The 25,824-nt window shown below is 46.9% G+C and overlaps 1 protein-coding gene across 2 annotated transcripts in view; it reads left to right on the top strand.

The window, feature by feature from the left end:
- Positions 1-25,607, top strand: part of LOC141197796 (keratin, type II cytoskeletal 80-like) — a 61,824-nt gene extending 36,217 nt beyond the window's left edge. For both annotated transcript variants that reach the window (XM_073662884.1, XM_073662881.1), the window contains exons 4-9: positions 15,234-15,329; positions 16,385-16,549; positions 16,716-16,841; positions 20,018-20,238; positions 24,170-24,210; positions 25,252-25,607. In XM_073662884.1, coding sequence (XP_073518985.1) covers positions 15,234-15,329; positions 16,385-16,549; positions 16,716-16,841; positions 20,018-20,238; positions 24,170-24,210; positions 25,252-25,340 — 738 coding nt within the window. In that variant the 3' untranslated portion in view covers positions 25,341-25,607. The remainder of the gene's footprint in view (positions 1-15,233; positions 15,330-16,384; positions 16,550-16,715; positions 16,842-20,017; positions 20,239-24,169; positions 24,211-25,251) is intronic.
- Positions 25,608-25,824: the final 217 nt, after the last annotated feature.

Here is a 25,824-nt window from a genome sequence, read left to right as displayed (position 1 = left end):
GCGCAAGCGCGCGCTCCCTCCCTCTTAAAGGGGCCGCGCACACCATCCTAAAAAGTCCCCGGCCAATGGCCGGAGGACTTCCCCTATAAAAGGCACCTCCTCCAATATGGAGGTGCCCGTGCAAGGTTGTAGCTTTGTGTTTGATACTCTGCTTCAGCCATCAGGTCCCGCTGCTAGCCTGACTACTAGTCCAGCCTGCCAGCCAGACTACAAGTCCAGTCCGTCTGCTTGTCTACCCTCCAGCCCGACAGTCTGTCTACAGTCCAGTCCGCTAGTCTGTCTATGGGCTCTGTCCGCCTGCTTACCTGGAAGCACCTGCCCGTTACCTGCCGTGCCTACCAGTCAGCCTACCTGGAGGCTCCTGCCTGTGTCCTGCCGTGCCTGCCAGCTCGCTTACCTAGAAGCACCTGCCTGTTACCTGCCGTGCCTACCAGCTAGCCTACCTGGAGGCTCCTGCCTTTTACCTGCCGTGCCTGCCAGCTCGCTTACCTAGAAGCACCTGCCTGTTACCTGCCGTGCCTACCAGCCAGCCTACCTGGAGGCTCCTGCTTGTTACCTTCCGTGCCTGCCTGCCGTGCTCATCTGTTGTACCGGTCAGTCCCTGCCTTCTGACCCATGGGAGTCACCTGCTCTCATACAAGGTCGGTCCCCAGAGTTGCACCTGATCCCTCTGCTCGGTCCTTCCCTGGTCACGGAGTCGATTGAGGCACCGTACGGCCTTGGTCGGTCCGAGTTGATACCTAGTTATGCCCCTCTGGTCCCTCCTTGCACCGCAGCACAGAGGTTCCACCACCCGGATCCGTAACAGCCACAGAACAACAGGATTGGCAAAGTCGCCACTGGCGCCCTGTGCTCTTCACAGATGAAAGCAGGTTCACACTGAACACGTGTGACAGACGTGACAGAGTCTGGAGACGCCGTGGAGAGCGATCTGCTGCCTGCAACATCCTTCAGCATGACCGGTTTGGCAGTGGGTCAGTAATGGTGTGGGGTGGCATTTCTTTGGAGGGCCGCACAGCCCTCCATGTGCTCGCTAGAGGTAGCCTGACTGCCATTAGGTACCGAGATGAGATCCTCAGACCCCTTGTGAGAACATATGCTGGTGCGGTTGGCCCTGGGTTCCTCCTAATGCAGGACAATGCCAGACCTCATGTGGCTGGAATGTGTCAGCAGTTCCTGCAAGATGAAGGCATTGAAGCTATGGACTGGCCCACCCGTTCCCCAGACCTGAATCCGATTGAGCACATCTAGGACATCATGTCCCCCTCCATCCACCAATGTCACGTTGCACCACAGACTGTCCAGGAGTTGGCAAATGCTTTAGTCCAGGTCTGGGAGGAGATCCCACAGGAGACCATCCGCAACCTCATGAGGAGCATGCCCAGGCGTTGTAGGGAGGTCATACAGGCACGTGGAGGCCACACACAATTCTGATCCTCATTTTGACTTGTTTTAAGGACATTACATCAAAGTTGGATCAGCCTGTAGTGTGTTTTTCCACTTTCATTTTGGGGTGACTCCAAATCCAGGCCTCCATTGGTTAATAAATTTGATTTCCGTTGATGATTTTTGTGTGATTTTGTTGTCAGCACATTCAACTTTGTACAGAACAAATGAGAATATTTCATTCATTCAGATATAGGATGTGTTATTTGAGTGTTCCCTTTATTTTTTTGAGCAGTGCATATATATATATATATATATATATATATATATATATATATACACACACATACACAGCATTGGGGTGATTTACCAAGCCAAATTTGCCAGAATTCTGGTACAATTTGCATCAAACAGTAGCTTGCACCGCATTATGTGTTTTAGTGTGTTTTAGGCACTGTTCCTTATCTGACAAAAGAGCATGACTTTGCTGAAAAGTGGTTTATCGAAAAGGGACGTAGCCTAACATGCAGCAAAGTTCAGCAAAATATTGCCGCACATTTTTTGCACAAAGTAAGCCAACCAATAATTCAGAAGTGTTAAACTCAAGGCCCGTGAGGTCAAGACACACTTCAACACCGTATGGGGAAAGTGGAGAGCTGGTCGAAGCAGTACTGAAGTGTGCGCCAGAGTTCAAAATCTAACATGGCACCCGCATCCTGTGCAGATGCCATCCCCTCTACTAAGTACTGGCTGCCGTCTACGTCGACATAGCCAGTGCTTAGCAGAGGGGGTGGAGCTGGCACAGGGAGCTGATGCAATCTTGGTATCTGAGTGGATGCAGCCAGTGCTTAGTAAAGGGGGTTGCGCCAGCACAAGGAGCAGGTGCCATCTTTGTGAGTGAACAGAGCATGCTGTGAATGCAGTCAGCCTGCACAAATGGTGAACACAATTATCACAGTCAGCCAGCACAAACAGTGGAGGCTAAAATCGCAGTCAATCAGCACAAACAGTGAACGCAGTCTGCTAGCACAAAAAATGAATGCAGTGAACGCAGTCAGCCAGCACAAATAGTGAATGCAGTCAGCCAGCACAAAAAGTAAATGCAGTCAGCCAACACAGAGAAGGCTGAGAACGTAATGATCCAGCACAAACAGCAAAGGCTGAGAACGCAGTAATCCAGCACAAACTGTGACCGCTGTCAACTAGCACAAAAAGTGAACACAGTGAAGGCAGTCAGCCAGCATAAAATGTGAAAGCAGTCAGCCAGCTCAAAAAGTGAACACCGTGAATGCAGACAGCCAGCACAAACAGTGAACACAGTGAACACAGACAGCCAGCACAAACAGTGAACATCGTGAGCGCAGACAGCCAGCACAAACAGTGAACACAGTGAACGCAGACAGCCAGCACAAATAGTGAACACAGTAAGCCAGCACAAAAAGTGAATGCAGTCAGCCAGCACTTTTGCGTGGTTCCATCTTTGAATCAGAACAGATACATTCAGTACTTGGCAAAGGGAGCAGTCCATCTTGGATTCTGAGGTCTGGCACAGCTCTCTTAGCCCTACTATCCCAAAAACAGTTCTCTTAGCCTCCAGGAACAGCTCTCTTCACCCTACTACCAAGGGACCACTCTCTTAGACCTACTACCCAGGGACAGCTCTATTATACCTACTACCCAGGGACAGTGCTCTGAGCCCTACTTCCTAGGAACAGCTCTTTAAGCCCTACTAACCAGGGGCAGCTCACTTAGCCCTTCTACCCATGGACAGCTCACTTAGCCCTACTACCCAGGGACAGCTCACTTAGCCCTACTACCCAGGGCCAGCGCTCTGAGCCCTACTAACTAGGAACAGCTCTCTTAGCCCTATTACCCAGGGACAGCTCACTTAGTCCTACTACCCAGGGATAGCTCTCTTAGCCCTACTGTGATGAACCTGTAGCCGCCATCTTGGTAATGATAAATCATATCCAGGGATGGCCACACTTCAGCAGCCCCCACCCTTGGGACCTTCTGTTAAAACGTCAACTAGATAGTTTCCCCCCATCCAGGCTCCTGTAAGATAAGAAGCCTACTTAACACTTGAATGCTAGGAGCTTCAAAGACTTCGAGAGGAAACACAGCCAGCAGGGGGGGGTGCTTCGTCTATCTGTACCTGACCATTTGTCCCATAGGACTAGTTTCTTTGTCTGTCACAAGCATGGAGGCATAAGATATAGAAACATGAAAAGTACACGCATGTTGCATGGGATGGGCCAATAAAAAAATATCACGGCGTCCCGGAGCCATTGCGCACACAAGCCTCCGCGGTAGACGTTTGTACGTGCTCTGGAAGCCAAGATATAGCGCGGAGCCATTCCTGAGGACCGTATGGTATCATAATTGATATCAAAAGGTCGGTTACGGCGGCCCGAATCCATGGGAACCCCTGGGGGTATCATGAGACCATCCCAGAAGAAGTTATTGGGTTCCATAGAATTTGGGCTTCTGATCGAAGTTAGACCTGAGGGTGGAGACTGAGTCAGCTGACCTCACCAGCAGTGGGCGGGACAGGGCAGGTAAGATAGCAGGACAGACAAGAGACAAGTCAGTCTTGACCCAAGAGTGGTGTGCTGAACATCTGAGCACCAGCTGAGGCCACCAAGGGGAGGAGCAGTTTGACCATGCGGTGGTAGGCCTCAGCCTGTAACAAAGAACCGTGCCTGCGACCGCAGAATCCTCTCCCTGCGTCACAAGAAAATCAAGAAACCGGTAACTGATATGCTGTGGTGATTCTGTGTGTTGTATTCCATTGTTGTATAGTTTAGCCTGACCTTATACCTGTGTATATTTAGTTGTATATCGTGTATCTAGTGTATTATTATAATCAATTACCTCAAGTAATTGTGGGCCTGCCTTTTATTCTGCATAACGAACGCACGTCCGTGTGAGCTCGGCTCAAGCCAAAAACGCTACCCAGGGTTGGTTCCTGACCCGATATAGGCCCATTCACGGACTGGGCGTATATCTAAAATAGGGACTGGTGGCAGCATACCAACTGGGGATTGGGGAAGGCTGGTAGTGACGGTCGGAGGTTCAGATATATATATTCCTGGCGCGGCCAAGGAAGATATATATACCGCCCTCACTACAGAGGGCCCCGATACCCAGTAGGTTACAGGACAGTCTCTCTGGCGACCGCTTATCCTAGGTGCAGTTCCTTGACTGACCTGAGGCTAAGAGGGCGCTAGCGAGTTGTGCTGTGTAGTGACGTTGAAGGGATAACACACTACCGTGTTCCCTGCGCTGGTTGCAGCTACCTGGCACTACTTTCTCTAGGTGCAGTACCTTGACTGACCTGAGAGGTAAGGGGGCGCCAGAGAGCTGCACCCACCGGCCGGCTTTCATCACATTGGTGGCAGAGCGGTGGGATTGCAGAATAATAGTGTTGTGGGACCCCTACTCCCAGGCACTAAAGACTGCCAGTGGTAACTTCCACTGCTGGAGTCTTAAGGTCAGCCCAACGTTAGACGGTCAGGCTAAAAGTATAACAAGGTGTGTGCAAACTCAGGGTTGCAGCGGTGTCGGTTACCAAGATGGCAGACGGCACCAGGAGCAAGACCCTGCAAGAGGCTAATGCTACGGTCCGTGTGGCAGGAGGGGAGGACATTGTTACTCATGGCGAGGAGGAGTCCAGCCCGGGCACCTCAGGGAGCCAGTCCCCAGTATACGGTCCCGCAGTGGGCTGCCCACCACCTACCCAGCCCAGCCTGTCCAGATCACAAGCCCTTTTACAAGCGGCTATAGCAAGTCTCCAGTCTCATGGCGATGCCGTCTACAAAACCCTCCTGGCAGCATCAGAGAAGGCAGCGGAGGAGGAGCGTGCAGAGCGGGCTGCGGAGCGGGCTGCGGAGCGGGCTGCGGAGCGTGAAGCTGCAGAGCGCCGGGAGGTTGCGGAGCGTGCAGAGCGAGCTGCGGAGCGCCAGCACCAACTGGACCTGGCCCAGCGGGGGCTTCCGCTAGAGCAACCAACCCATCAGGAGACCAAGTCGTCCAAAGTCCGAGCTGAGGACTTCCCTCTACTGGAGAAGGATGGGGACCTGGACTCCTTTCTGGTGGCATTTGAACGGACCTGTCTTCAGCACCATCTGGCCCGGGATCAGTGGGCCAGATACCTGACCCCCCGTTTGAGGGGTAAGTCCCTGGATGCCTTGGGGGACTTACCTGCCGGGGAGGTACAGAACTACGACTGCATCAAGCGGGCCCTGATCCGGCAGTACAACCTCACTCCCGAGTCGTACCGCCAGAAGTTCCGGAGCCTGCTGCGTGGCCCCAAGGACACCTGGACCGATCATATGCGGGCGCTGTTGAGAGCCGCAGAGCACTGGACCTCGGGTCTAGCGCTTACTACCCGCCAGGAGGTCCAGGAACTGTTCGTCACGGAGCAGTTCTTGTGGAACTGCCCAGAGGACCTCCGACAGTTCCTCCGTGACCGAAAACCAACAGGGGCTTCTGCTACAGCCGCCCTGGCAGACGAGTATGCCAATAACAGGGCGCCTGAGCTGAAGAAGTCTGCCAGCAGCACCTGGAGAGGGGGTAAGCCCAGTCATGCCCCTGTTTCCCCGGCCCCTAGAACACAAGGGGTGTATCCCCCTGTTGCCCTCTCCAGGCAAGGACCAGACGTAAGACGTTGTCATCTATGCAACAAACCAGGACACTTTAGGGCTGAGTGTCCCCAGCGCCAAAAGACCCCATCCCAGTCCCAGAGAGCGCCCAATGTTTTGTGTGTGGGAGGGGGTGGTGGTAGGTCCCTGGACAACATCCAACCCGTCACCATAGGCCGTTCTGCGGTCATGGGACTGCGGGACACGGGCGCTGAACGAACACTGGTACGGCCTGAGGTGGTGTCCCCCCAGGACTTGGTACCAGGAAAGACTCTTTCCGTCTCCGGGGTTGGAGGCGTGGAGCCGGCACTTCCCGTTGCCATGGTGTATTTGGACTGGGGTGCCGGAAGGGGGATGCGGGAGGTGGGAGTAACGCCAAATATTCCCGCAAATGTTTTATTAGGGACCGACTTGGGGCGTCTAGTATCGCAGTATGTACCCTCTGAACCCCCAAGTTCGGCCCCCCAAGAGTGTATTGATTTGTCTGCTGCTAATGCCAACCATGTTGTATGTAGTGTGTGTCCTGCTGAGGAGGAGGGAGTGAAACCTGAGGGTAACACCTGCACAGACACAACACAAACAGGGTTAGTGAAAGCAGGTGGGGAGTGTGGGGATGCCCGCAGAGGTGCTCAGCCGGCGTGCCGTGACCTCTTGTCCTCCGGTGAGGGAGGGGGCGGGCAGGATTCTGTAGAGGGAAGCTCAGGGATGGAGAGGGGGGCAGCTACCGGCAGTGTAGGGCTCCCAGGGGTATCCAGGCTGCTGAGTATAGGCCCACTGCAGGGGGAGGAACAGGCCATGGGGGGTGGGGGTGTCCCAAGAGAGGAGCCGCCAGGTAAGACCCCAGGGCAGGAGTTCCCCACATCCGAGATGTCCAAAGGCCTAGGAAGCCTGCCTGATCGGGCGGCTTGGTCAGAAACAGAGGGGAAGCGGGCACTACCCACGGTCACAGCGGTCATAGCCGCTGTCACCAGGAGTGGGAGCGCCGGAGCCCAAGGAGCCTTGCAGAGGTCCGACGGCTTCCCCACTTCTGACCAAGTGTCTGCCGGGTCAGACAGCGGCCAGGTGACATGCCCGGAGGGGCTGACGGAGGATGTGGCAGTTTCGTCGATTCTGGCCACATCAAGTCAGGAATTTCAGGCTGCGTTGGAAGCAGACGACAGCCTGAAAGCTCTCAAGGAACAGGCGGCACAGCCTCCCATGGAGTCAGACTGCGAGCGTGTGGTCTGGGACCAGGGACGGCTGTACCGGGTAACGGTCCAGCAGGGTTCACCGGAGGCGTGGCCCAGGGACCGACAGTTAGTGGTACCCTATCCGTTCAGGGCGGAATTGTTGCGGATCGCACACGAGATTCCGATGGCCGGACACCTAGGGATCGCTAAAACCAAGGCCAGGATAGCTCAGCATTTCTACTGGCCTGGGATGGGAGCCGCGGTGGGTGCCTACTGCCGTTCGTGTGACACCTGTCAGAGGGTGGGGAAGGCGGGGCCGCGCCCCAAAGCCCCACTGGTAACTCTGCCAATCATCGAAGAGCCTTTCTCGAGGGTCGCTGTGGATCTTATTGGACCTCTGTCCACTCCCAGCCACTCCGGGAAATGCTTCATACTCACGGTAGTGGACTATGCCACCCGGTACCCGGAAGCGGTAGCTTTGTCGTCCATTCGGGCCGACAAGGTGGCTACCGCCTTACTGGAGATCTTCTCCAGAGTGGGTTTCCCCCAAGAAATGCTCACCGACCGAGGGACCCAGTTCATGTCGCGGCTGATGGAGTCCCTCTGTAAGCAAATGCAGGTGCAACATCTGGTGGCCAGCCCGTATCACCCACAGACTAATGGCCTGTGTGAGCGGTTCAATGGCACCTTAAAGCAGATGCTTAAGATGTTGGTCGACTCCCACGGGAGAGACTGGGAGCGTTACCTCCCACACCTCCTATTTGCTTACCGGGAGGTTCCGCAGGCCTCAACGGGGTTCTCCCCCTTTGAGCTCCTGTACGGGCGACTGGTACGGGGCCCCCTGGCTCTGGTGAAGGAAGCATGGGAAGGGGATTTGGCCACCCCCGAGGTGTCGGTCATCGAGTATGTCGTGCGCCACCGGGACAGGATGATGGCCTTGGCAAAGCTGGTGCAGGACAATATGGCCCAGGCCCAGGCCGACCAGAAGCGGTGGTACGACCAGAATGCTTGTGAGAGGACCTACCAGGTGGGTCAAAAGGTGTGGGTACTGGTCCCCGTACCACAGAACAAGCTTCAGGCAGCCTGGGAAGGTCCCTACTTCGTGCACCAGAAACTCAACGCCGTCACCTATCTGGTCACCCTGGATCACGCCCGTGGAAGGAGGAAGGCCTTCCACGTGAACATGATGAAGGCTCATCATGAGCGGGAAGCGACTGCCCACCCAGTGTGCAACCTTCCCGAGGAAGGAGAGGTAGAAACCCTCCTGGATCTGCTCACCCAAGCCAAGGCGGGTGGGTCCATCGAGGATGTGGGGGTTGGCCACCAGCTCACGGAGGACCAACGGTCCCAGCTGGGGACCACCCTGCACCCCTTCCGGGGGCTGTTCAGCAGCCTGCCCGGAAGGACTGAGATGGCTGTCCACGACGTGGACACTGGCGATCACCCGCCGATCCGGCGTTCAGCATATCGGGTCTCTTTCGAGGTGCAGGGAAACATGCGCCAAGAGATAGACGAGATGCTGAAGCTGGGGGTGATCCAGGCATCCAGCAGCGCGTGGGCCTCGCCTGTAGTCCTCGTACCAAAGAAGGACCGAACTACACGGTTCTGCGTGGACTACCGGGGGCTCAACGCTGTAACGGCCACCGATGCGTTCCCCATACCACGCATCGATGACCTGCTCGATCGGATGGCCGGGGCTAAGTACCTGACCATCATGGATCTGAGCCGGGGGTACTGGCAGATTCCTCTGACCCCCGCGGCAAGGGAACGCTCTGCCTTTATCACCCCTTTTGGACTGTACGAGTCCACAGTGATGCCATTCGGCATGAAGAATGCCCCTGCCACTTTTCAGCGGATGGTCAATACGCTGCTTGAGGGACTTGAAGGGTACGCGGCTGCGTACTTGGACGATATTGCAGTCTTCAGTCCCACTTGGGAGGATCACCTAGAGCACCTGCGGCAGGTGCTCGGTCGGATCCACCGGGCAGGCTTGACCATCAAGCCGGAAAAGTGCCAGCTGGGCATGAGTGAGGTCCTCTACCTGGGTCACCGGGTAGGCGGAGGGGTTCTGAAGCCAGAACCGGGGAAAGTGGATGCCATCGCATCCTGGCCCACTCCTAGGACCAAAAAGCAGGTGATGTCCTTCTTGGGGACCGCCGGGTACTATAGGAGGTTCGTCCCACACTATAGCACCCTGGCCAAGCCCCTGACGGACCTCACCAAGAAGAAGCTGCCCGTCGCAGTCGACTGGACAGTCGCCTGCGAGACAGCTTTCGGGGCACTCAAGGCCGCCCTAAGTAGCTCCCCTGTACTGCAAGCTGCCGACTTCGACCGGCCGTTTGTGGTACAGACCGACGCCAGTGACTTTGGCCTCGGTGCTGTGCTAAGTCAGGTCAACACGACAGGCCAGGAACATCCTGTCTTGTACCTGAGCAGGAAGCTACTGCCCCGGGAGGTGGCTTACTCCACGGTGGAAAAAGAATGCCTGGCAATTGTATGGGCCCTGCAGCGTCTGCAGCCCTACTTGTACGGGAGCCATTTCACCGTGGAGACGGACCACAACCCCCTCAGCTGGTTACACACGGTCTCTGGGTCGAATGGCAGGTTGCTACGCTGGAGCCTCGCTCTCCAGCAGTACCACTTCTCCATTCGCCACAGAAGAGGCCGTGACCACGGTAACGCTGACGGGTTATCCCGGCAAGGGGAGGGTGCAGAAGGACGCACGGGGGAACACAGGAATGTGCTACCCCCTCGCGCCCTCGTATAGGGGGAGGTGTGATGAACCTGTAGCCGCCATCTTGGTAATGATAAATCATATCCAGGGATGGCCACACTTCAGCAGCCCCCACCCTTGGGACCTTCTGTTAAAACGTCAACTAGATAGTTTCCCCCCATCCAGGCTCCTGTAAGATAAGAAGCCTACTTAACACTTGAATGCTAGGAGCTTCAAAGACTTCGAGAGGAAACACAGCCAGCAGGGGGGGGTGCTTCGTCTATCTGTACCTGACCATTTGTCCCATAGGACTAGTTTCTTTGTCTGTCACAAGCATGGAGGCATAAGATATAGAAACATGAAAAGTACACGCATGTTGCATGGGATGGGCCAATAAAAAAATATCACGGCGTCCCGGAGCCATTGCGCACACAAGCCTCCGCGGTAGACGTTTGTACGTGCTCTGGAAGCCAAGATATAGCGCGGAGCCATTCCTGAGGACCGTATGGTATCATAATTGATATCAAAAGGTCGGTTACGGCGGCCCGAATCCATGGGAACCCCTGGGGGTATCATGAGACCATCCCAGAAGAAGTTATTGGGTTCCATAGAATTTGGGCTTCTGATCGAAGTTAGACCTGAGGGTGGAGACTGAGTCAGCTGACCTCACCAGCAGTGGGCGGGACAGGGCAGGTAAGATAGCAGGACAGACAAGAGACAAGTCAGTCTTGACCCAAGAGTGGTGTGCTGAACATCTGAGCACCAGCTGAGGCCACCAAGGGGAGGAGCAGTTTGACCATGCGGTGGTAGGCCTCAGCCTGTAACAAAGAACCGTGCCTGCGACCGCAGAATCCTCTCCCTGCGTCACAAGAAAATCAAGAAACCGGTAACTGATATGCTGTGGTGATTCTGTGTGTTGTATTCCATTGTTGTATAGTTTAGCCTGACCTTATACCTGTGTATATTTAGTTGTATATCGTGTATCTAGTGTATTATTATAATCAATTACCTCAAGTAATTGTGGGCCTGCCTTTTATTCTGCATAACGAACGCACGTCCGTGTGAGCTCGGCTCAAGCCAAAAACGCTACCCAGGGTTGGTTCCTGACCCGATATAGGCCCATTCACGGACTGGGCGTATATCTAAAATAGGGACTGGTGGCAGCATACCAACTGGGGATTGGGGAAGGCTGGTAGTGACGGTCGGAGGTTCAGATATATATATTCCTGGCGCGGCCAAGGAAGATATATATACCGCCCTCACTACAGAGGGCCCCGATACCCAGTAGGTTACAGGACAGTCTCTCTGGCGACCGCTTATCCTAGGTGCAGTTCCTTGACTGACCTGAGGCTAAGAGGGCACTAGCGAGTTGTGCTGTGTAGTGACGTTGAAGGGATAACACACTACCGTGTTCCCTGCGCTGGTTGCAGCTACCTGGCACTACTTTCTCTAGGTGCAGTACCTTGACTGACCTGAGAGGTAAGGGGGCGCCAGAGAGCTGCACCCACCGGCCGGCTTTCATCACACCTACTATCTAGGAACAACTCATTTAGCCCTACTACCCAGGGATAGCTGTCTTAATCACTACTACCCAGGGACAGTGCTTATAGACCTACTACTCTATTACAGTGTTCTTAGCCCTACTACCCAGTAACAGCCCTGTTATAAGCCCACGGCCAGTCCATGCATTGTAATCCTTGCTTGCTTTCTTGCTGAGAAAGAGCGCGGTTTGCGCTCGAAACGCGGTGCCATGTCTTTCCCTGCTCCCCACTGTTTGTATACGGATTTTTAATCATTTTGGAATAAAGGAAATTTTTATGGAATTTTTCTACCAGAAGCTGGACTCTTTTTCTAATTCACCCTTTGAAAGCAACCTTAATGTTGATGTGGCCCTCGGTAAAAAATGAGTTTGACACCCCTGCAATAGGTGATGTAAACTTTAAAAAAATGCACCAGATTTATCAAGCAGCATTAAAGAGGTAGACTTAGGGCTCGCTCACACAAGCATATAAATCGGATGAGTGCAATCCGATTAAAAATCGGATTGTACTTGGACCAATGTTATACTATGGGGCAGTGCAGATCTGCAATTTTTTTCTCACGCCGAACCGGCCTGAGAAAAAAATTTGCAACATGCTGCAAGTGCATCTGTGAATCACATCAGAATCAGATATCATCTGAGTGCAGTCCGATTACCGCAGATGCCGGCAATGTAGGAGATGGAGAAATTACTTTCTGCGTCACCTCCACACCTGTGCTTGAATATTTCTTTATACTGGATACATTTTGAATATTAGATACTTTGATGTTTTGTCAATGGATACAACCTAGGGATTCCTATTACTCATATGGATTCTTTAAGATTTGTGAAATAATTAATGTGACATGAATAACCATTAGTAATGTAATCTAGACATAGACAATTAATTTAACATCCAAGGTATTCACTGCTTTCATTGACTGAGCAAATGTCATGACTAATCTGGTTTTTAGCTTAAAAATAAATGGTGGGTAGGATATATGTTCGGTGACTTAGTGGTACAACAAAGTATTACTCATAGAAAACTACAAAATGTCATCTCATTGGGAGTATAATTTGTAATATTACTGTCATGTTGTGAAATTAGGAATGTATATGACTATATGATGATGATATAATGGGAGGAAAGAAACTGGATTTTGGTGGCGAAATCACCGTCAGTCAAACATTTATAGCTGTCAACTGTCTCTGGATTCCTGATACTCTTGGCCTAAAGGGGGTTTATGTAAATGCCAGGTGGGTAAGGGGATTTCCTGGGAGAAGTAAGGTACTGAGAGGAGCAAGGTTGGAGCAGAACTTATAGGGGTTGTCTACTACTTATACAACACCTTCTGAATCCCCATGTTTCCCCATTAAAATAATAACACCTATACTCATCTTCAGTGCTGGCGCTGTCCATTGGTGTCTGCACTGGCTCTCCCGGGGCTCATGTTACATTATTATGTCATGTGATTCCGGCAGTCAATCAGCTCTGGCTTCACTGTTCCTGCCTTCAGACAAATCAAGACATCCGGAGGAAGTGAGAGACCAGCCGCAGCTCTGACTTCCTCTTCAAGTCTAATTCTTCTGAAGGCGTGAAGATTGAAGCCAGAGGTGATTGGCCACTGGGATCGCATGACAACAATGTCACGGGATCCTCGGGAAAGCCAGTGTCGACACCTATGGAATGGCACCGACACCGGAGGTGATTATAAGTGTTATTATTTTACTGGGGGGAAACATAGAGATTCAGAAGGGGCTGCCCGAGTAGTGGCCAACTTCTAAAGTACAATTTCAAGTTTTTTTATGTCATCACTGGATAGATATCAGTAATGTATGTTCCCTATGTGTAAGTAAAATATTTACCAATGGCCATTTTCTACGGTTTCTGGAGGTTTCCAGTCCCTCTCCACCATCTTGTGACCGCAGCTCTGACTGGCAGGAAGTAGCTGTTAGTGGTTACTAGCTCTTCATGACCTTCCAATTTTCCTTTATTGCACTTTCATTTTTTCTTCCCTTTCTTCCAAGAGCCATAACTTTTTTATTTTTTTCTGTCAATATAGCCGTATTAGGGCTTATTTTTTGCAGGACGAGTTGTACTTTTGAATAAGATCATTGATTTTACAATTTCCAACTGCAGTGAAACAGCAAAATAAAAGTTTTTTAGGGTTTTTATTAACCATGGTCACTATATGGTAAAACTGATACCAAACAAGTATAAGTGGTGAAAAAAAAGTTCAGAAAATTGTAAGGAAAAAAAAAATTTCTCTTATGTCGCCTGTAGCAACCCGTAGCGATTTTGATTTTTCGAGATCTTGCGTCTTGAGCTGATGTTTTTATTGATGCCATTTTAGGGTAGATACAATATTTTAATCGCCTCTTATTGCATTTTATTTCAATGTTGTGGTGGCCAAAAAAACGTTGTTTACCAATCAGATTGATTGATTGTTTTTATATTTTGATAGTTCAGACATTTCTGAACTCAGCGATACCAAATATGTGTATTTTTTTATTGTTTTATTTTCAATAGGGCAAAAGGGGGGAGGGTGATTTGAACTTTTGGGTTTTTCTTTTTTTTTTTCCATATTTTTAAAAACTTTTTTTCACACTTTTAACTGAAATCAATCGTTCCCTTAGGAGACTTGAAGCTGCGATCGTCCGATCAACTGTTTGCTCTGCATTGCAAAAATCACGATCTCCTATCCCACTGTCAGAAATTGACAGGGAGATTTAACAGGTTAACAGCCACAGGCGGAGCACCGCTCCACCGATGGCTGATAACGTCACTTGAAGGCTGATTAAATCCGACATCAAGAGTGGGGAAGATGTGGGCTCGGAGTGCGAATCCACCTCAAAGGCAGGAACACGACCTTTGACATAAATATACGTCAATGGTTGTGAAGGGGTTAATGTAAGTCTATGAGACCCTCATTCTGAGACTGATAGACCTATATTTAGAAGTGATTTCCGGTCCAGCCAGCAAACCGGCTAGTAACCACTCTAGTCATGGGGTGCAGAAGAGGACCTGAGCGGCGCTGGGAACAGCAGAAGACGGTAAACAGTAAGTATTTTACTACATATGGGAAAAATACATTACTGATATCTATAAAGAAAAACCCTGCAGTGGTTCTTTAACCACCTCCAGAAATGTAAACTCTGTTTTCTAGTGATTTTTCATTTATGAATCTATTTTTTTGCACATGATTATCATGGCTGACATCTTGCCTGAGTTTCTGTTCTGAGATATGCTGAGCTCTGTATAACCCCGTCTCACAACTGATTGGCAGTTTTTTGTATACACTGTGCATAGGCAGTAAGCTGACAATCAGTGGTGGGGTGAGGTTATACAGAGCTCATGAATATAGACAATGACATGGCAGCAGGTTTACTAGTCCTCTAGTGATGATCTCCTGCTGATAAGTGACTATGAAAACTACAGCAAGATGCCCAGTAAGTGACACATCGCTGGAATCAGGGTCTCTGTTTCTACATTATGCTGCTATCAGATTACCTTGTGACAGATACCCTTTAAAACTAAAGTAAAGAAAACATGAAATATGTATGATATATAAACAGATTAATTACTGATGACATATTGCCTTTGATAATTCCCTTTAATTACTATATCTTATTGACTGCTTTTGAAATCAGTTACTTTGTGGACATTGCAGAAGCACAATATATATCTATTCTGTGAGTTCTGCTACAGTGTATTAATGAATGGTTTTATGCATTTTGTACTAATTTACTACAATGATACAAAGTCTTTGCAATGTACATGAATTACTTTCTTTCATATTCAGGATGTGGACACTTGTAGCTTAGACAAAACTGAATTGGAAGCAAAATTCCAGGAATTAAAAGGAACAATTGATCTGATGAAGGCAATTTATGAAGCGGTAAGTTGTAGAGCCCCATTGTATGGAAAGTTCTTCATAAATGAATGAACGAATGAATGGTTCATATTTTACTTTTAAACTTTAACCCTCTGAGCTTTGGAGCTTACAATTATTATGTAGCAATGTGAGCATTGATATTATCGATCATGTGAACTTTTCAGAAATTCCAGCATTCCATAAAATCAATTTCTTTATTTGAACAAATTAAAATAGGTACATGTCATACGCATTTTGAACGTTTCCGTCCTTAATTATGACGCCTACGACCTGTACCTATTTTAACATTTTCAAATAAAGAAATTGATTTTATGGAGTGCCGGGTCTTCCGTGGGCATAATACTACTCAGACAACACAGAGGGAGGGTAAAACAGTGGGTTCTCTGATGGTCAATGGAGCAGACCCTTCCAGTCAGGGCCGTATACCCTTAGGCCGGAATCATGTAGAATACAAATCTGTGTCTCTCTAGATCGAGCCATGCTACCAAGCTGATGTCCTGAAGAGTCTGTCTGATCTTTGATTCTCTTTGTAAAGTCTCCCTTGTTCCTTAAACAGTTCACAATTCTTCTTTCAAGCACACATCCACAGGTCAAGGATTAGGGAGGCTATTATTCCACAGGGCTCGGGTCTCTTTGTTTGAGCATTTAATCAATTCACATAGTTGGTATAGTAGGTGGCTCTTGTAAATCAACATCTAGCTGGCTTTAGTACAATATGCAATTAGCATATTAACAAACATTATTGTTTCCAGACTAATAGAAGTCAACATTCAGGTTTATACACATAATAGTATGTCCTTCTTGACCAGCCACTGAAAAACACATACATTCACAAGTCAATACAAACACAATAGCATATTGTCTGGCTGATTAAGATTAGAAGCTGTTTCGTCACACTTTATATGATTGGACTCGGAGCCAGCGAGGAATCCAAAGCGCCTATCACAAAAGGTACACAGAATTACCTACATGGGCGTAACATGCAGCGATAAGTTCCTTTTTCTTATGTATATTTTCTGCCACTTACTCAATGGAGAATGCCTGATTTATTTTCAAAGGAACTAAAAGAGTTAATGGAAGAGTCTGGGGATATTTCAGTGCTTCTAAATATGTCCAGTGTCTGTCCATTAAACCTGGAGAATGTGGTGCAGGAGGTGAAGGAGCGGTATGAGAGCATTGCAGCTCGGAGTCGGGAAGAGGCACAAGCGCTCTCAAAGAGTAAGGTACTTGTAACCATAAATCAAAGATCTTAGCTGTAGCATAATAGTAGTAAATAGAACTATAATCAAAAAATATGAATGTAAAAGTGAAACTTCGTAGTCACAAAGATATAGTTGTCTTTTTATTTCACAGTCAGAAATAAAAGTAAAATCTCTTGGCCTGTTTTAGTTACAGCAAGGGGTACAGCAAGCAGGACGTTATGAGGCCGAACTGGAGAGCAGCCGCAGTGATATTACACAGCTCAACAGCAAAATCCAGAGACTGAGGTCAGAGGTTGTAAGCGTCCAGAATCAGGTAACTATCAGGCTTACTATTATTTGAGTATAATGCACATGGTCAGGTCTGGTCGAAAGTTTTCGCTGGGGCCCATAAGACTCTATTTACACCTTTGGGGTCCAAGCATGTGAGGTCTTTACTCTCGGCAGCGGGGGTCTAAGTGCAGGCGCCGGGCAGGTTCAGAATGCTATTAATCTGCAGATTAACTGCAGAGCAGCACAGTGGCTCAGTGGTTAGCACTGCAACCTTGCAGCGCTGTGGTCCTGGGTTCAAATCCCACCAAGGACAACATCTGCAAGGAGTTTGTATGTTCTCGTGTTTGCGTGGTTTTCCTCCGGGTTCTCCAGTTTCCTCCCACACTCCAAAGACATACTGATAGGGAATCTAGATTGTGAGCCCCAATGGGGACAGTGCCCATAATGTCTGTAAAGCGCTGAGGAATTAATAGCGCTATATAAGTGAGTAAAATAAATAAATAAATATCTGCAGGTTACTAGCATTTTTTCACGTGACAGATTCCCTTTAAAGGAATAGATTTTTCAATATTAAAACAGCATTGAGTATTCTACCTAAAAACATTTTTTTTTCTTGTTGTTGATTGATACACAAAGTTTTAATTTGGGTGCAAATTACCATACATCCCAAACCAGACAAGTACTCTTCTAATAATAATTAGACCCGTCCCAATTCTTCTTCCTAAATCTTGATTCTTGCAATATCTGATGTTATCATGTCTAAAAACACAACCAGGTGAAAGAAGCAGAAAGAGAGGGGGCCGACACCAACACGGATGTCACACTGGCTTTATTGTACAGGGATAGATGAACATTAGACTAAAAATTAGATATTTATGTTGTCCTTACATTTACATTTATAGTGACTGTAGTCATGGAAATTATCCATGAAACGTAGAAATATTTACAGAACACAAACACAGCCCTATGGGGATACACAAGTGCTGGATATACACAATGAAGGAAAAAAAAACATTAGGACGTTTACTGTGGTTTTCATAGTTACCACCCATAAGATTCCTGCAGCTCAAGAAGAAGAATGCAAACAAATCACACGTCTCGAGATGTGTGAATAATAGAAGGCTACAATTCTAACTTTATATTCGGTTTTAGAAAAATAACCTAAAATCTATACTTTATTTACTGAATCTGGATTTTTTTTTCAGTCAAATAGAAATATTAATTCTACTCGTAAATAATTCTGAGTTATAAACACAAAGGCGAAATCTACGCAAAGCAGATAGAAGAAAGAAGCAGTTAGGAGCTCGTTTCCGTCAGCTCAGGCCTTGATTCGTTTGCAAAAACATACAGCATTTCTTTATTTTTTAGACAATTATGGTTCGGCTATTGATTGCATGGGCACAGTGATTGTCACGGGTGTGTCAGAGGTGACAGACAGTCGCCACACAGTAGGTTGCAGGAGATCTCTACGTTTAGCATTACAGACATCTTCTTAGAGGCTGGCTGTCTCTAGGACCCAGCGGCTCCCTCCCTCTAGCTAATTAGCTCCCTGGCCTGGGTGTATATATACCTGGTGTGTCTGAGAGGGAGGTGCCAGCTATATTCATTACTACTTGTGAGGCTTTAGTAAGAGAAGTACTCTGTGGAGCTTGAAGCCGTGTGTGCATTTGTTTGGAGTCGTCTAAAGCTAAGAAATTCCTCCTTGTTTGTCTACCCTTATTGTCTATAGAGTTTAGTGGAGATCGACTAGTGCTCAACTCCTTCCCTAGCCTTAGCCTTATGCCATGGAAAGTCAGGGCGAAGAACGTGTGCTGCGATTGGTGAGACAGGGTGACACTAGACCAGACTAGGAGGTCTCCACTCCCCCTTTTCCCTAATGTCTGGACTCCCTTTCCCTCTTCCCTCTGTGTTGCACTAAAGTCTTTCCCACACCTTGCATGACAGTAACAGGGCGGAAATGATCAGAGTGGCGTAATAGTACTGCACAAGTCTTGAAAGGATTAATATTGTCATAGAGCTAGAAAGGAAAAACTTAGACCAGGTAGGAAAAAGCTGTGACAAATTTTATCACAGTGGCCCATAATTGAGATATTTTAGAAATCCCTGAAGCAACGTTCTGACTAAAGGCTCATTCACATACCTAGGGCACAATCCTGTATAGCCTTTGTGCCATGTGCAGCTGTAACCTGTCACCCTTTGGTCGCCCATAGGATCTCTTTAGAATACTACAATCCTTTCAGTCTGGAAATCAGTGATGATCCACAGCAATAGCCCCAAAAGGGGAAGATTTATTAACCACTCACAGACCCTACTATTTTGGATCTTAGGGACCCAGTAATTTTTTTTTTTGTTATCGGCAGATTCCAAGAGCCACAACTTTTTTATTGCTCATTGGATGCAGCCATACGATGGCTTGTGTTTTAATTAATGAACTTTTCATTTTTTTGGAGTACAAGTATCATATTAAATAAGTTTTATTATTATTTTTTTCTTTTTTTTTTGGGGGGGGGGGTAATGTTGAAACAAAAAGTAATTCCCCCATTGATTTTTTTCTATATGTTTCTGCTGTTGTTTTTGCATTTGTTTGAGGTTGAAATACAAAAAAACAGCAATTTTGCCGTTGATTTTTTTGCATTTTTTTATTTTATACTTAGCTGTTGATCACATGGGCACAGTGATAGTGTGGAAGTGATCAAAGTGATGTAATAATACGACATAGATTGTTAAGGGATTTATACCTAAAGCTGGATAGGATGCAACTAGACCGCCTGAAACTGAGCCAAATGAATCACAATGGACCTTGCTGTATGATACATTTTCTCGACATATTAGACACTTTTCCTTATCAAGGAGTGAGGATGTGTTACTCAACTGGATAGGCATATTCCCATTCATTGATGTAAATATAATGTATCTCATTGTGGCAATCTTTCCTTAGCTCCTCATCTATCATAGGGTGTGTATTTTTTATGAAAGGGAGATCGAAATTAAAAAACAGCTCCAGAATAATAACTATAGAACCAGATGACTATTCATATTGGGACAGGCTTTAATGATTCAAACAAGATAATAATGGCATCAATGGTACAATACTTGTATCAATTGATATTAAAATGCCAAGATATAACATTTGCATATAGTGTAAATACCATGACAATTATTTCCACCATTATGGATGATGTTACCGGACTCATGCTTTAATGCCTTTACCATCTGCAGAGCACACAGTTGGAGCAACAAGTGTCATCAGCCAAAGCAAACAGTAATACGTCTGTCCGAGACGCCAATGCAAAGCTGGTGGAAATACAGGAAGCCCTACAAAAAGCAAAACAGGATGTCGCCCTACAGCTGCGAGAATACCAGGAGCTGATGAATGTCAAACTGGCTCTGGATATCGAGATTGTGACATATAAAAAACTGCTGGAAGGAGAAGAGAGCAGGTGAGGTTCTCTAATTTACCATAGTGAAATGTCCTGAAGTCCCTAAAGTGCTGGTACAAATAATTACAATTTGGATAAATCACAAATGCCAAGAATATGTCTGCAGTTTCAGGATCTGCTCCACCAAACTGCATCAGGGCGCTACAGTAATATACTCTGCTGCATCTTACCCGATATTTATTTTTATGTTTGCTTATATAGCGCTAACATATTCCACAACGCTTTACAAACATCATCATCACTGCCCCCATCGGTTCTCAGAATCTAAATTCTCTATCAGTATGTCTTTGGAGTGTGGGAGTAAACTCATACAAACACAGGGAGAACATTGTAGATGTTGTCCTTGATTGGATTTGAACCCAGGATCCCATCGCTATAAAGCAACTTTTCTAATCATTGAAACACCCTATATTCCTACAAACACATAAGTCTTGACTATAAAGGTGTTGTCAGGTCACAAGATATTGAAAGGACAAGCAACTAACACCCCCACCAGCTGTTATAAGTTCTGGGAAGGACAGATGGTGAAAGGTGACCGGAGCTGCAATGTGAAGTTTCATTGACTGCAGTATTGTAGAGGGAACTCCACCTGTCACCTTTATAACCATCTCCACATTTTACAACACCGCCTCGCTCCCACGGAAACCACCCCCATCAAATAAACACTCGTAACACTTTTTCCTTTGGATAAATCGGCCAAATCAGAGGATAAGGAGATTCTTGGAGCTCCAAAACCTGACGGAAACCATTAAATAATAATAATTAACCATCCAGCAATACCTCAAGCCGCGACCACAGGCTCAGGGGCACCTTTGCTGCTGGAAACTCTATTTTATAACCCTGACTCCCAGGGACTCCCCTAAAGAATTCGAAAATCCGCCAGGCAATTAACCCAAAACCAAACATAAAGGGGAGGTTACCACCCGATGTACAACCCCTCCACCACAATTTTGACATCAACTCCAAGAACTCCCTTACCACCACTCGCTGAAATTACCCAATGACATCAACATCCAACATTTTAAATACTGTAACCTTACTTAAACCCCAAAATTAAAGGGCGGGAGGGTAGGACCTTTGCTCTTGGTGCCTCGTGCCAATTGCCAACCCTCACCCCTTCTCAGACAGATATACCCTACACTATTGTAAACCCCCCCCCCCCCTTCAGACCAACCCCTCTAAACTTTTGACCCCACAGAGACCGCACTTTTACCTATATTTATTTTAACCCCTGCTTGCCCTATAAACTAAGTCATGGGTCACTGCACCCATGGCTTTGCTGTGGACTATGTATATCCTTTCAATGTGTAGGGGTTGCTGAATGGTACTGCAGAACAACTGGTACTGCATTGTTTGCATCCATCCATGGGCAGAGCTTATAACAGCTGGGGATAATAGTGGGGAAAGGTAAGTGTTGGACCCCCACTCAAGGATTGGCTGTCAAATTTTAGCCTGCATGGCAATCACAAAACTGTGGCCCTCTATCATCTTTAGCCTGCTTATCAATGGCTGGTGCATTAAAACAGAGGTAACATGCTTTAAAAATAAGGGTGGCTGGTACATAGATATGGAACAGAATGAATCTTGCTGCATAGATACAGGAGCAGAACCAAGCTTACTGCCTACATAGATACTGTAACAGAAGCAAACTGACTACACAGATATAGGAACAGAACCAACTGACTACATAGACATGAGAACGGAACCAAGATTACTACATAGACAAGCAAATGGCATATTTAATTTCCCAGAGGAGCATAGCATCGCATACAAGTCTCCTTACATTGACATGCCAGGCATGTCACACTCCACTCCAAGGAGAAACGTTACCCATTAGATACATATACACCAAGAAGGAAGTGCTTTGAACAAAGACTATATATATAAAAATAATCTTTATCCAAATAAAGTGCATATAGTTCAGCTGTACGGCAGGGGAAAAATAAGGATCAGTTACTATAAGTCAACATATGTGCTAAGAAATTTCATCTATACATCCCCTTGTCAAAAATATGCATATATGGTCATATTAATATTTACCAACTGTGTGTCCCAATATATGCTCATGGGTTGCCATGTGTTGCTGTCATGTTGATCACCCTATTAAGCTGTGAGAGTCAGAATTCTTGCTGGTTGGTAGGTGATCAAATATTTATTTCATGTAATAAAATGCAAATTAATTATGTAAAAATCATACAATGTGATTTTCTTGGTGATTTTTTTTTTAGATTCCGTCTCTCACAGGTGAAGTGTACTTACTATAAACATTACAGACCTCTCCATTCTTTGTAGGTGGGAAAACTTGCAAAATCAGCAGTGTATCAAATACTTATTTTCCCCACTGTATATATACACCCTTTGGAAATTTGAATAGCTTCCTAGCACTTTGATTGTGACATCTTTCTAGGAGCTTCAGCCTCCGTCTGGGCTTAATAGGGTGACCAACATGACAGCAGGACATGGCAACCCATCAGCAACCTGTAACTGCATAACAGGGGGCTGATGGGAGCTGCAGCACATCCCCACACTGCGCCCTTAAATATAAGATTATTATTAAAATGCCCTCTGTGTAAAAATATCTGTCCATTCTATGCCCTAAATAAGCCTCCTATGGTATATGGGCTCCACACTGTCTGCCCTTGTGAACCACGGTCTATACCATGGCTGCCCATTTTCCACTGTTTTCCCTTACACACGTGATATCTCCACACTGTCCTTCTGCCATACTAACTTCTCTCCATATTGTGACCCCATTTCACGCTGACCCCTCTTCATATCCATTCTGTGCCCCCTCTTCACACAATGCCCTCATATTGTCCACCACGTTATCTTTTCCAAACTGTATTCCACTCCTCACACGGTCCCCCTACACGGTATGAGTGTCACCACAGCCCCTCATGCAGTATGATGTCCACCACAGCCTCCCATTATATAGTTTGGCTAATCCAGGGTCCTGCACAGACTCCATCTTCTCTTTTATTTGGTACAGAAGTGGGCGCTGGATGGCGTGATGCAATGATGTCATCGCATTGTCTGACGTCCCCTGAGTGCACTGTCTCCAACTCGGCGCAGGCCGGAAGTAGCCCGTGCTCTGCTGAAGTTCCCTGCGCTGGTCTGGGATGGTGCTCACATCAATTGTATTCACATAATACATACGCAAATAAAATTAACTGCAGGGGGGGGTGTGATGGCCAGGCGCAGGTGGTGAGTGGTGTCAGTGACTTACTGACACCACTCACCTGTATGCCAAATGCCTGCGGCCACAGGAAGGTGCCGGGCAGCAGCAGGCATTCAGCAATTTTCCTTTTAACGTGCGCCCCTTCGGGGAAGCTGGAGGTAGCACTATAGGCGGGTGCTTACCCCTCCTTCCGACCCTGTGTACACAGACATATACAAAGACACATACACAGATATAGACACATACAGGCATATACATATTTGAAGACATATACACAAATAAAAATATACACACATAAACAAATGTACACAATCATATGTACACACACAGAGACATACACACTTATAGGGGGTGTTTTTACTTATGAAGATCGGGGACAACACAACTTCTCCTGGCTTGTCTGTTTTCTGTCCTGTCCATATAGTTGATTGGAGATCCTCTTCGGCTGGAAGGAGGCAGCGCAGGGTGCGCTGCGTGACGTCAGTATGGCCATGCACAGTGTTCTGCACACGGCCGTCTCTGCTGTACTGTGATGCGGACGGGTCAGCACTGCGCTTTTCAATGTGTTAGTGTGCCGGCCTGGCTGCGTCACATTGCAATACGGATGATAAAGCAGCCGGCGGTCGGGCGGCTCTTTACAGCTGCTAGGAGAGCAGCCCGTGGGGCATATGCCCCTCTGCCCACCAGCCCAGCCAGCCCCCGGCCCCCCACTGATCTGTTGTTCTCATTTTTATCACACATTTTATTTTACAGGTTACAGTCACCTCCTGTTGTGAATATTCACCGTGAAAATGGTAAGGGCAAAAATCTAAAGGAATCTAAATCTAAATGAATATTATATTAAAAGTGCATGAAGGATAAAATTAAACTTATTAAGATATCTAAAGGCCCCAATAATCCTTATATAGTGCCGAATGCTATCTCTTCCTACTCTTCCTACATTTGATTGCTCCCCGAGCACATGGAGAAGAACATTCAGATGTTTCTTGAGTCCTGCGATTTAGGTGTTTCTACTAGTGTTTTGGGTGGTGATAGAGGAGTAATTCGCTCCCAAACTCATCTGATAGCAATTTATCTGCACCGCGTAACGACCCAGAGAAGCAAGACAGATAGAAGAATACTACGATCTATCAAGACCGGATGTTATCTGGCAGGTCTTGATGAGGAGGCAAGCCGGTGTGAAACCCTCCTGATTCATTAAAAGGTGCATGCTTCTTAATGAATCAGGAATGCCTGACAAGTGAGTGCTCCAGTTAGGGACTGGAGTAAGATTTGTGGCATAGTAAATGCCAATGCTCATCCTGGGAGTAAGTGAAAACGATGTGAAAAGACCAAAAGTCTCAAAATGTTAGGGTAGCATCACATTGCATCAAAGCTTTGCAACTTTTCAAAGCTTTTTATGCCTGAATTTTGGAGTAAAAGCTTTGATGAATTGGAGCCATAGTCATAGATGAGCGGATAATGGCCAAATAACACCTAATTGTCCCATGCTGGTGATCACCCAATAAATGCTCATTTGTGGGGTACTGTTATCAACAATATAATGCTGTATCGGAACAAATTGTATTAGAAATTGTTCTGTTCCCGGGGTTTTTAGTTCGCCTATGTAAATAGATTAGAAAACAAATGTCAATCAACTTATACATTGGTGAGAGGCGCCCGCTAATGGTCTGAAATCAGCTTGTCTAAATATCCACCTCTGTGATTGGTGGTTGCTTTCCAATGGTCATTGAACCACATATTGTACTGTACATTCCATGTTATGGCTGAATTACAGGTACATTGCAACCAAACTACATTACACTTGAAATATGATGTCTCTCTTTTTCCTTAAGATGTGAGAAGACCCGATTTCCAAAGGTCTTCCCGATCTCGAACAAGCAGCAGTTCATGGAGCGTGAAGAGCAATACGTCAGATAACTGAGTGGCATCTTGCTTCTAGTAAACCACCTAATGTCACTGCCATCTCTTACTCTACCTGCCATGCTATGGCTAGATGCCATGATAGCACTAGTGGTAAATACATTGTCTTGTTATCATTAAAACTATTTAAAAAAAATATATGAAAATTAAGAATTACATAGACAGATTAAATAGTGCCAAAATCATTCAGGTGTAAATGCGAGGTGTACAATTATTTAATGTTTTTATAGATAATTCTTATTTTTACCCATAAAATTAATGTATTATTTGTGTCACTGTTATGTGTATATGTTAATTGTCTTTCATTGATAAAAATGAATGGTCGTCAGTTCTCTTTTTATACTAATCACACATGCAAAGATAATGACACATTATAAAGATAGAAAGAACATGGAGAAAGGCTGATATAAGGAAATACCTCTGTATCCAGAAAATAAGGAATAAACACTTCATAACATACAAATTCAAGATAACTAGTCTATACA

This window comes from Phyllobates terribilis, unplaced genomic scaffold (genome assembly GCF_046119375.1).
Source record: "Phyllobates terribilis strain yellow unplaced genomic scaffold, ASM4611937v1 Scaffold_2__4_contigs__length_985480577, whole genome shotgun sequence".
In the NCBI taxonomy this organism is placed as follows: Eukaryota; Metazoa; Chordata; class Amphibia; order Anura; family Dendrobatidae; genus Phyllobates; species Phyllobates terribilis.
The sequence above is the reverse complement of the archived record's forward strand: the minus strand, read 5'-3'. Positions and strand labels throughout refer to the sequence as shown.